We start from the raw sequence: 12,820 nt of genomic DNA on the forward strand, positions 1-12,820 counted from the left end.
TAATCTTCTTACCAGGCAGAGAGAGGACTGTGCTTTGGCTGCTTTTTCACACTTCAACTCAAATTTAATGACTTACAAAAGAATCGCACACCACCGAAATATTTATTTTCCACAGCTTTCAAACAGGCGCTGACGCTGTGACATTTACAGTTTCGACAGCAGTAGGGAAGACATTACACAAATTGTGATGTAACTACATAGATGCAACTTCGCCATGACTAGAGTCGTGAAGACATCAGCCCATCCAAAGTAGATATTTTGATGGGATCGCATCTGAATCACCTATTCACTTCATATGTTTAATGGGAACTTGGGTGGTTTCTGCACTTGAGTTTCCAGATCCACCCACCGGCTTCAAAGATTAGAAAAAGGACTGACTCTCTGTGCTGGATTTTTAAATTAATTTACTGTAAGGCCTCATTCACACTGCTAAGAGCTGGCCCATACAGGTCCGTGCGGTGTGCATGGCTGTATCGGGCCGCTCTCGGGAAGGACTGGTGCTGCGTGTGATTGTACGCAGCAGCCTGTTCTTCTTTATGGGAGTACACAGCCGTACGCTCACCCGAGCTGTGTATCTGTGTGGGTGTCCGTACTCAGACGCGACAGGATGGATCCTGTCTGCGTCCGAGCACGGACACCCGCACGGATGTGCAGTTCGGGTGAGCTTACGGGGGCGTACGGCCGCATACTCCCATAGAGAAGAACAGGCTGTTGCGTACAATCACACGCAGCACCTGTCCTTCCCAGGAGCGGCCCGATATGGCCATGCACGCCGCACGGATCTGTACGGGCCAGCTCTGAGCAGTGTGAATGAGGCCTAAAAGACCAATGCACCCAGTACTGATGTTTTGGTCATGCATAGATACTGATGATGGGAATCACTTTCTGTGTTTGACTTTAGCAATGAGGCTTCTCTTCTGGGGGGTCTCAGTCCATCCCCCCCCCCTCCCCTTTTCCCCTTATTCCCAACTATAGAGTTTCACTTTTCTGCAGTGGTAAGAAGAATACCGTTCCTCCTACTGCAATTCCACAAGTGCAAGAGAGTGATGCGCCCATGGTCACAAACAGTAGGTGGGGCTGGGAACTGAGATGCAGAGATCTCTCCACTGGAGTCCCTGAAAAAAATATTATTTTAATGGATGATACAGTTATCATCTCTGAGAATTATTTTGGGCAGACTGACGTGGATTTCAGTGCTGGAGTCCCTAAGAGGTATAAGAAGTTTTCAGGTGCCTCAGCCTATCCTTTAAAAAATTAAACCCTGGAGACATTAACTATTGGAATATTACGGCTGCCCCTGGACAAGTCAACTGTCACAATTCATTCAGCAACATAGCTTGGAAAACAAAATGTCTCATTTAAAGGAATAAAAGACAAGATAAAGAAGAACTACTTTAAGTAAATATAAGTAAAGAACTACTTTAAGTAATCTTCTGTATGATTACTAAGCAGGAAGTTAGCTGTGTGGTTGAAAAAACCCCTTTAGTACACCATCGTCATAAATGAAAAACTGTATTTTATTGAAGATCATTTATTGACACTGCAAGATATTGCATAAAGAAATGACGGTTTGCATGACATGTTCCTAGCCTTCCTTTGTTACACAATACTTGTTTTGCTTATCTCTGTTTTGGCAGAATAGTCGTCTTTCACTTTCAGTTCAATGATAAAGTTGTGTGAAGGAAGAGTGAACTGTGGTTTATAACACTTTGAGCAAAGTACAAATGGATTGGCTATGTTGTTTTCATCGTATAAGGGCCAAAAGAATAAAGATTGCTTCGTTCAATGTAAGGAGGTTCGGGCTGAAGAAATGTACAGACTGCAATGTGTTCCCAATTCTCACAAAGGTGGGTGTAACAAAGACAAATGTACAGTATGTAGTAATACCAGGCCTCACATATCTAAATGTATGATAAAACTCCTTTTTTGCAGTTTTTTTATGACACTTGTATCAGTTCAGGGCAATTCTTGGTCATTGCTTCCAATTGGCTGTTCTTTCAACAGTAGCAGATGTCTTTTGGATTGTATCTTCCCTATACAAAATCCATGACCTAAAACATCTTTGGTCATAAATAAAAAGAGTAAAATCTGCCCATTTCTGACTGCTTTCTGAAGACTCAAACCCACTGCTACTCCTTAACGTAAACCTGAGTATTGCTCATGCAAAGCAGCAGGTTAACTTTAGAGCAGACCTCCACAGTTTACTTTAGCTCTCCCACTAGTTCAGGAGTTAAAGTGACATTAAACCCTCAGATTTTTTAACATAAACCAATACTGTAATGTGTGCCTTACTGTAATCCATGGTTTCCCTTCTCTTTGCTGCTCTTCCTTTTAAATCCTTATCTCTTCTCATGCTGGGGGAGAACTTTCCTTTGCAGCTGAGTGCCTCTTCCTGTAGTGCTGGCTCAGGTTGTGAACCTACACACAGACACCATTTCAGACACAAGGCAGACTGCTGCAAAACAGAAGTTCTGCCCAGCATGAGAAGAGATACGGATTTAAAAGGAAGAGCAGCAAAGAGGTGGGAAAGAACCATGGATTACAGTAAGGCGCACATTACAGTATTGTTTTATGTTAAAACATCTGAGGGTTTAATGTCACTTTAAATCTTAAAAATTAATTCTAATACCTTAACTAGTGATGCTCCGATACCGGTTTTTCGGTAACGAGTTCGAGTACTGATATTTTTTATCGATACTCGCCAATAACAAGTACTGATACCCGCATCCTGAGGTAGCGTTGGCCCCGCTTCCTGGCCAATCTGTAAGTTAGGCGGCCAGCCAGGACTCGCCATCCGGCTTCCTGATTGCCTGGGAAGCCAGTATTCTATCGAAAGCACACTGGCTTTATGCGCTGAGCAATTAGGAAGCCAGACTGCCTCGCAGTGTCCCTAGGCAGCGTGAAGCCGGCTTCCTAGACAATCAGGAAGCCATGAGGTGGGTCATGACCCACCACCCGGCTTTCTGATTGCCCGTGAAGCCGGCTCCAAGCTCCCTCGCAGAACTGACAGTCAGTTCCGGTATCGGGGTAGGTACCGGAGCATTTGGGCATGTTCAGGCTTCAGGACCTGAGACATGTTTGAGCTGTTCTCTTTCAGCCTGTTGCTCCACTTTGGGATGGAGTTCCTCTTAAGCAAGACTGCTGAATGTCCCTGTATGAGAAGTGAGGGGTCTCGGCAAACATTTTGCACACCAGGGACTGGTACTAGCTAAACTTGTCAGTTTTTCAATGGCTCATCTGATTCGTTGTTCCACCATAGCTGAAATGGCGAGTTTGCCTACCGCTGTGCTAAGTGCTGCAACTCGTAGATTACAATCTTAAATCATATTTCAATGGATTTACAGCAAATTAAAAACTGACGTAGGTAATCAGCTGTCCGATTTCGAATGCTGTTAAGGGCGGGCTTAGCAAAATGGGTGTGGTTGTAGCCAAACATGGACAGATTTAGTTTGGGTTTTAGCAAGTCTTTGAGGAACGTACAGTTCCTGATTAGTTTTTATTGAGATGTTGGGAGGCATAGATTTGCCCATATATGGTAATGCACATGGGGGCCCATTTTGTGTCTCTATGGTTTTTTCCTTATAGCGGTAATGTAAAGACGAAGAAATGACTAAGCGCTGCGCAAACTGTTGGCGCTATATATAAATCCTGTATAATAATAAGAAGAAGAATGACAGTCTCCATTCTCTTTGCAGATTATATTACGTTATGACATCATCGTACTTCTGGAAGTTTTTGATTCCAAAGAGAAAGCTGCAAAAAAGCTTGTGGAGCAACTAAACAGGTGAGTGTCAGGGTTAAAATGCTAAAATATGATGTTTTACATTGGGTATGGCCATCATTGTACCTTCTACAAGAATATTCACACAAAACAAACATTCAAAGAGATACGCAGGGCCAATGTCTCTTTGAATTGTTTATAAATAGACCCCAAGGTGTATGGTCAGCCTAACTGTGCTTAAATAAGCCACTGCAGCCTTTGCTCCTAAAATGTCTGAATACAATCGTTTGTAGCTAAAAAAAAATTCCATGTGCTTTGTTTTATCACATATGTATATCCTTTTTATGTGATATGTTTTAGTGCAATTAAAGTGTCTGATTTATTCCACTAGTACGGGTGAAAAAGGAGCTTCATACCAGTACATTATAAGTCAACCATTGGGGAGAAGTGATTATAAAGAACAATACCTGTTTTTATACCGGTAAGTAAAATTGTTGTATGTGGGTCTATCCATAAATGTGTTAATTTAGGCTTTGAGCGCCAGTTTTTGGGTGTTTCATTGTTCTATTGATTAATGTTTCATATGTCTTTTGTGTTTTCTGTAACTATACCGTGATTTTGTGTAATAAGGGGGTGGGAGAGTTTAAAATGCATTGGAGCAAGTTTGCATGAAAACTGCAAAAGGTGTGAATGTAGGTGTAAAAGCTTGTCCTCTGCCAGCAAGCTAGAGAGTGGAACCTTGTCTTTGGAAGCAAGTAGTGGAAGCAGTAGTCTCTTTGCAGAGCTCCAACATGCCCCTGCTGAATCAGACCTATAACTCTGCAATCAACAAAGCTTATGCTCCCTACTGACTGGAGAGTTCAAGCCCTGACTCAACAGAGAGCAAGGGTCCTTTCCTGCAGCACTAGCCTAATTCCCTAGCAAGTTTCGAGGGGCATAGGCAAAAAAATAACAAAAGGCATTTTGGGAAGGCAAAAGCATTCAAAATAGTTGACTTTTACCTGCCATTTTTTAAGCTGGTGACAGGGTCCCTTTAAGGAGACAGGTGGCAAGGAGGTCAGCAATGTTAAAGCCAGTGCTAACATGTTAATAATGCCACTGCACACAGACAAGATGGCTTATCTACATTTGTCCCATGTCTATCATCGCAGTTACCAGCAGAGCGATTTGTTGTACCAGTACCAAGTTGTGAACATGACCAAAACTGGTATTTCTTGTTTTGTAAATGATGGCGACATGGGCGTAACTACAAACAATGGGGCCCTATAGCACAATTTTGATTCGGGCCCCCTGGCTAACCAACTCTGCAACAGTCGGCGGTGTTAGCTGAAAAAATAGGTAATTGAGCGTAATATAAAGGACGTCTGAATCAATAATAGATAGCAGGAGAACTGTCAGCATTGTCAGCACTGCTACTGAGCAGTGCTGGGGGGTAAAAGATGTAGTTGTAATAACAATAATAATAATAATAGTAAGAACTAGGGATTCATCGATAACGATACTAGTATCGGTGCGGATACTGATTATTTGGGCTCGTACTCACCCAAATGCTCCAAAACTTACCCCCGATACCAGAACTTCTGGTCAGAGGGAGATTTCTTCTGACCAGCAGTGCCGTGAGGGAACATGGAGCCGGGTCGATGCTGATTTGCTGGGAAGCCGGCTCAATGCTAGTTGACTGGGAAGCTTGCTTCCCAGCCAATCAGCATCAAGCCAGCCAAAGAACATGGAGCCGGCTTCCTAGGCAATCAAGAAGCTGGGCGGCCGGTAATGACACGCTGCCCTGATTTCTGATTGGCCGGGAAGCCGGCCATTGCTAGCAGTAGTACCTGTATCAGTACTCGGTTTCAGTGGGGACCAAAAGAAAAATATTGATACCGAAAAACTAGTATCGGTGCATCCCTAGTAACAATAATAATAATAACCATAATGATATTGTATATGACAAAATGATTAATGACATTGCACACAATGACTCTATAACCCTAATACAGCTGTCTTTAAACATTTTTGTAGAAAGGTTTTAGTAGGGTGAAACTCTGGGATGTATGACTGCATTGGGCATATAGGGAGTTCCTGTCTCTTTTACACATAGCAGGTGACACAGGAAGTGAAGGGAAATCTTGCCGATGGGGACACAGGAGATCCTTTTCTAAACTATTCAAAACTAAATTTATAGAGTAAAATGTTAAGATGTCAAAACCCATCACAACCATCTGTAGTTAGGCTTTATGCTCTTTTCAGGGAAGACTTGGTGAGGGTAAAGGAACAGTACCAATATGCTGACATGCAACCTGGAGATGAGGATGTCTTTGCACGTGAACCTTTTATCATCAGATTTGAATCAAAAGAGACCGGTATGTAAATATAAAGAATTACTGATGACAGTTCATATTCAATAGAAAGTAGAAAGACAACAGTTACCGTGCTTAGAGATTTGTATTAAATATTATGAAAAGAAAATGCCAAATTAATTAATAATTCAATTAATTAGACATGACATTAATGCCCATTTGAACACTCTTAATGTATTACTGTAATGCAGTCAGGAATGAATTTGCCTCTTTTGTGCTTTTTTATCTGCTGAGTGGTACAGCCAGAATTAAAAAAAATGTTCTGCTTTTTTAAACTAAAAAAAAAAAAAATGTTCTGGCAGCACTAGGAGAGTTGGGCTGTTGTTCTCACACAGCATCTCAAGCAGCATCCCAGCTCTCTGACACCCCCCACTGAACGCTGCTCCAATCAACAGCTCTGCTCAGTGAACATAGAGTGGATACTGATTAGAGCAGTGTCCAATGGGGCGTGTTGGACTGCAGGAGAGCATTGTATGTGAGAGATGTCGTCCGACTCTCCTATGTGCTGATAGGACGCCGTCTGTGTTTGGCCGATAATTTGCCACCCGGCTCAGTTTATGTTTCATTTGACTTTTGTCAAGCCGGCAGGGCCAACATTCGACTGACTCAACAGGAAATGGCTGAAATTTGAGCCATCTACAGGGACCTTAGGCCCCATTCACACTTGAGCTGTATCTTTGGGCGTTTTTTTAAACATTCATAAAGGAGTTTTGTGCACATCTCAGTATTGAGTAGAGATGCACAGACACCGTTTTTTTGGTATCGAGTATGAGTACTGATATTTTTTTTCCAGTACTGGATACTGATACTGGATACATTAAGGAAGCCAAGCCACGTGTAAAAACTCGCCGCCCGGCTTCCTGATTAGGTGACGAAGAAACATGGAGCTGGCTTTCTGGCCAATCAGGAAGCCAGGGGGCGAGTAATGACTCGCTGCCCAGCTTCTTGATTGGCCAGCTTCCCGACCAATCAGGAAGCCGTGTGATGAGTCATTACCCACCCCCTGGCTTCCTGATTGGCCAGGAAGCCAGGTCCATGCTCCCTCGTGACCAGGTGAAGAGGAAGCCTGGAGCAGGCTTCCCGGCCAATCAGGAAGCCAGGCAATGTGTAATGACCTGCAGCCAAGCTTCCTGATACCGGATGTTCCGGTATTGGGATAACTTTCAGGAGCATTTGGGTGAGTACGAGTACTTGCCCAATTACTCGGTATCAGCACCAATACCGATACTAGTATCAGTTCATCCCTAGTATTGAGCATTTCGGATTATTATTTTTAGCTAATGCAAAACTAGTTAGCAGGCCAAAAAAGAGTGAAAAATGCATTGCATGCTCCTATTGAAGTCTATTCAGTCCAAAATGCTTGACTCTACCCCATAAGAAGCTCATATACTCTTCGAGTATTCAAATTCACCGTTTTGCTACAAGCGACAGAACACTCAGATGTGAACAGGGGTCATTGAACACAATGGGCTTGCTCCTGTTGAACGTAGTAGCGCTTAGGCATTAGAGATGAAATGTTACTGCTCATAGCTGGTCCTTGTCCTGATAAGATATTCTCTTATCTTCGTTCCAGCTGTGGAAGATTTTGTCCTCCTCCCTATCCACACGACTCCCAAAGACTCCGTGCGGGAGATAGACGAGCTGTACGATGTGTACCTTGACGTGAAAGAAAAATGGGGCACCACGGTAATAATGCACTGCCGTCCAAGCAAACCAGACTGGAAACATAATATAAAGTTTATAATAGGAGATCTCCAGGCAAGGCAATGTATCATGTTTTGTATCTAATGGACCAATGGAAGAAAGTACTCGCCCATCTAAACCAAACATTCAGGGCCAATTCACACTGTTGCATTGTGGAAAGCATGTTACATGCGATGATACCATGCCATGCAGTATGAGAGGAAGAAGTAGCACAAGGAGCCAGTAAGTTCATGTGCTAACAAGGATCATGCTGATAGGAGGAGAAAGGAGAGTGACAGAGAGATGAGCTTACCACTGTTCTGCTTCTTCTTTCACTGTCCAGTCACAGGCTGGAGCAGGTCCTGGACAACCTGAGATCAGAAGTGATTTGAATGATCCTGGCCATGAGACCGCAGGAAAAATCTCGAGATTAAAGCTAAATATTGTAGCAGGAGCTTTTTTTTTTCTATTTTATCTTTTAATGTGATTTTTACTTTATTGGGATATTTGTAGCTAGAGTTCTGCTTTACATTTTGTTTTTCAACGCAGAATATTATGATACTGGGAGATTTCAATGCGGATGGATCTTACGTCTCTGGGAAGAAGATGAAAACAATTAGACTGAGGAGCGATAAGAGTTTCCATTGGTTGATCACAGATGACAAAGACACGACAGCCAGCAACACTACGGACCACTCTTATGATCGGTATAAAAATACATCTAATGTGCATTCATAACACTGTTTTTTCTTAGCGCAGCAAGATATTCAGTATATGGGAAAATGTTTGTAGGCACCTGACTATCACACCTATATGAGCTTGTAGGACATTGGCCAAACCGTGGCCAATAATATGGAACTGCCGCCTTCCCCTTTGCAGTTATAACAGCCTCAACTCTTCAGGGAAGTCTTTCCAAAAGATTTTGGAGTGTGTCTGTGGAAATTTGTGCCCATCCAGCCAAAAGAGTATTTGTGAGGTCAAGTACTTATGTTGGGGAAGACCTGGCTCAAAAATGGTGTTCCAATTCATCCCAAAGGTCTTCAGTAGGGTTGAGCTCATCCAACCATGTTTTTAAGTAGTTGGCTTTGTGTTCAGGGACACAGCCTTCCGGGAACAGAAAAGAGCACAATTGTCTACAAAGTCTTTGTATGCTGTAACATTAACAGTACCCTCCTCTCGAAAAATCTAAACTCAGTCAATTTAAAGGGTGTTCACATACTTTTATTTAGTCATGTTTATTACACTAAGGGACTGATGTATACAACTTCTGTGTTAGTGTAAAAAAATTTCTAAATACACTGTATGGAGAAAAAAAATATGTGAACACCCTTCAAATTTACTGAGTTTAGAATTTTCCAATGGAGGGTACTGATAATGTTACAGCATACAAAGACTTTATAGACAGTTGTGCTCTTCCAATCTTGAGGGAACCGTTTGGTGAAGGTTCTTTTCTGTTCCAGAATGAGTCCTTGTGCACAAAGCCAACATGGTTTGATGAGTTTGGTGTGAAGGAACTCAAGTGGCCTTCACAGATCCCTGACTTCCCCCCTCCTTTAGTGTACAGTATAGTGTAAAGTTAAGTCCTATGCTCCTCAGCTTAATCCAGTGGCAGTAATAACCTAATAGAGGTACCAACCCAGAGAGAACCCCGAGGCTCTTACTGAAAACGTGTTATGGTGAAATGTGCTTCGTAGAAAGATTTCTCCTGATTTCCTATCCTGACAGGAAATTAGACAATAGTAAAAATCTGACAGGGCTTTAATCAGTTGCCCGTTCTGTCCCAAAAAACATTGGCTGGCATTGGGCCTTTAAATCAGATTTGCATTACCACAGCTCTAAGTATGTACTGTACTTTGTCACCTTTTTCTACCAGTCTTTTTCATGGTTCTTGTTGCTCCTTTTGTGCTATTGGGAAGGCCACTGATGATGCACTTGCCACACATATACATGCAGGAGTTCCATTATCTCGGCACTGCGTTTTGTTGTGTCTGTTGCAATCAATGCAAAAAAAAAAGGGGTTCCCAATCACTTGATCGCTGTGACAGCCAATCACAGAAATCAGACGATCAGATGCCCACCACTGGTTCCCAGTCGTAAACAGTGACCAGGAGCTGTCGGAGACCTTGCTAGGAGCGCACAGTTAGCGCACTTCCAGCACAGAACAGAGGATACATATATGTGGTGGCCAGACGTAAAAGCTCACTTTGGTGCCACGGCATATGTGTGAGCTGGTCAGGAAGGTGTTAAAGGGAAAACATGGAGGAATGAGCATGCATTGCAGAGATGTGCTGCATTTTTTATAACACTTTATGTTTTCTATTATCAATTTATTGTTGTATTTGTAAAATAAAAATGTGATATAAATATTTTTTTTTAAAAATCATATAAACCCGTCAGTTTATAAACCTGCATACTAGTTGAATGAATGTTTGTGGTTCTTGCCTTTTAGCATAGTTGTCCATGAGGATCTCATCCAGCACATCGTTCCAGACTCCGCCAAGCCCTTTAACTTCCAAGACGAGTATAAGCTGACAGATGAGGAGGTGAGCCAAGGGGGGGTGGGGACGACAACATTTTTACGGAGTATTTTAATACAATCAGGACTTCTGCACTTCACTCATAAACGGAACTCCGGCCAGGACTGAAATCAATAGTGAATATATAAAGTGAAAAGCTATTTTTCCATGTCTGCTTTTCATTTTTGGATACACTGGAAATCAAACTTTCATGAAGTAACGGGCCCGTGGTGGGAAATAAAAACTATACTACTAACAAAGAATAAGGGAAGGTAAATTATACATCTTTTGCTCCTTCAACGTAGACCAGAACTCGAAAAGAGAAGATTTGCGATTTTATAGGGAACATCCGAAATGTAAGTTGTGCCTAAGTACAATTTGCCTTTTGTATTGAATTCTTTCTGAAAAATAGCAGAGCGCTTTCTGGTATGTGAGTGTGCCTAGGCCCTCCTAGGTCTGGAGCCTCATTGCTGTGTATCTGCAGTGTGAGATCATCTATGGTACTGCTGTCTCTGACTCCTCTAGTCTCAGGAGATTGAGGGTAGGTTCACAGCTAGGCGATTTACCGCGCGGTTTGGGTCGCGCGATATCACGCAAAACACAGATTCACATTAAGGTCAATGGAGTCTGTTCACACCTTTGCGTGTTGTTGCGCGGACGAATTCGCCTGTGGAGCGATTTTCAGGCGGTTGTCACTCGGGTTGGGTCCCATAGACATCTCTATGCATTGAAAACTGCGCGATAACCGCACAAAAACAGCTCGGCATCTGAATCGCCTAAGTGTAAGCCTAGCCTGAGAGTGAGATTTGTTGCTTCTGTGCTGCACACTGTTCACCTTGCTGGAGGCTCTGAGATGAGGAAGGAAAGTTCTGCCTCTAGCAAGATGGCCGCCTTTACACATAGATACAGTGCAAAACAAGGCATGGTCAGTAATAGGGAAAAGATCAGCTGCAGGGAGGCCACATGCAATACTGAAGACTTGCCCTCTGCCTTCACTTCTTTTGGACAGAGTTCAGTTCCTCTTAAAGTAGTATTAAACGCTCAAAATTTTTTTTTAATAATGAATCCAGATTAAACATACATTGCCCAGGAAAGTATTTATTTAGATTTTTGTAAGTACTTACAATCATCATGTTTCCAAACAGCTCCAACTCTCTCAGCTCAGCTTCCCTGAACTTCCTGGCCAGTACAAGATCACAGAGGGACCACAGTCTTAAGCAGCTATCCATCTACCAGCTGGGGGAAGAGAGGAAGAAGGGAGGTGGAGTGATTAGAAGGAAGGAGCAGGGAGAAGAGGAGTGTCTTACTTTGCTGTGTCTGTGTGTATGTAGACACACACACAGCTTACTAGCACACACAAGAGTGGTGACATAGGACCCTGGAAAGGAAAGGAGCCACTGTCAGGAGCATCTCAGTGGTCTGCAAATAGCTGAGAACATTTACTCTGTGCAAACATATGCCAAAATGAATGTTATTTAGTTTGTTCTTTACAAGGATATAAAATGCTTTAATTTTTTTTGTTAATACATTATGGCCACTGGATGGAGAAAAAGGCACATAGGGAATAAGTATTTATTTATTATGCTCCTCAGCACCGTCTAGTGGCATGATGTGATATTACATTAAAAAAACAAAAAAATTAATTCCCTTGTAAAGAAAAACTAAATAACATTCGTTTTGGCATACTTTTGCACAGTGAACATATTCGTTGTGCAATGGCCTTGTGACAGGCTTATAAATTGACCCCCAACTGTATAAACCATAGTGAGCACCACATCAATGGTTGTTAAGGTCAAAAATCTAAAGTGTATTAGTTCTTATTTGGAATGATGCCCGTTGCTTTATCCAACATGTTTCGGAGGTCACTGAAGCCCCATTTCCTCAAGGGACTCTTGCAAAAAGTTTTCAGAAGCTTATTTGCCTATCCGCTAAAGAATTGCTGCAGCAGTGTGAACTGAAATTTCCATCATGGCAGAGGAAGCCCCATTCTTTTAAGATCTCAAGCAGCTCACTTCAGCAAAATGCATTACAGGCTGCTGTTATTAGTCAGTTCTTTGTTTCATTCCTACCATGGTTAATATAAGATCTGTTCATTAGAGGTATTAGAATGATAGAATGATAGAATCAACGTTATAATCTCATACTTAGCTTGTAAAACCCCATTTAATGATGTTACATTTATATGTTTTTTGCAGGCTCTGGCTGTCAGCGATCACTACCCAGTGGAAGTAGAGCTAAAACCAATCTAAGGGAAAGCTGGAAAGAAACAACGATGGAACATACTTCAAAAAAGGAATTTGCTACTGAACATTCCATCCACCAGTATACAATGACCTCCATAATCATGGATGACTTCACCTTACTCCATTTACTGAGCATCAGAATCATGGCGAGAGGCAGCCATGCTGTCAATGGTGAATCATTGTAAGAAAAATGTGGGACTTTCAACAAATAATAATAATAGTAATAATAATAATATTCATTATAATAATAATATGAATTTTAATAAATAATATTTTAATAAATAATAGCCAGATTATTTATCA

At 42.0% G+C, this 12,820-nt stretch overlaps 1 protein-coding gene across 1 annotated transcript; it reads left to right on the forward strand.

The window, feature by feature from the left end:
- Positions 1-1,724: 1,724 nt before the first annotated feature.
- LOC108788226 (deoxyribonuclease gamma-like) lies at positions 1,725-12,550 on the forward strand. Its single transcript, XM_018557964.1, has 8 exons — positions 1,725-1,847; positions 3,696-3,784; positions 4,113-4,202; positions 5,966-6,078; positions 7,649-7,761; positions 8,308-8,465; positions 10,208-10,301; positions 12,470-12,550. The coding sequence occupies exons 1-8, from the start codon at positions 1,725-1,727 to the stop codon at positions 12,521-12,523; spliced, it is 834 nt and encodes a 277-aa protein (XP_018413466.1). The 3' UTR covers positions 12,524-12,550.
- Positions 12,551-12,820: the final 270 nt, after the last annotated feature.

This window comes from Nanorana parkeri, unplaced genomic scaffold (genome assembly GCF_000935625.1).
Source record: "Nanorana parkeri isolate BGI_ZX_2015 unplaced genomic scaffold, ASM93562v1 scaffold314, whole genome shotgun sequence".
NCBI lineage: Eukaryota > Metazoa > Chordata > Amphibia > Anura > Dicroglossidae > Nanorana > Nanorana parkeri.

Bases quoted from the DNA above. Each gene is read 5' to 3' on its own strand.
- LOC108788226 (XM_018557964.1), top strand. From the start codon at position 1,725: ATGGATTGGCTATGTTGTTTTCATCGTATAAGGGCCAAAAGAATAAAG. The intron at 7,762-8,307 runs GTAATAATGCAC...TTTTCAACGCAG, and splicing joins AAGAAAAATGGGGCACCACG to AATATTATGATACTGGGAGA. The intron at 10,302-12,469 runs GTGAGCCAAGGG...TGTTTTTTGCAG, and splicing joins ATAAGCTGACAGATGAGGAG to GCTCTGGCTGTCAGCGATCA.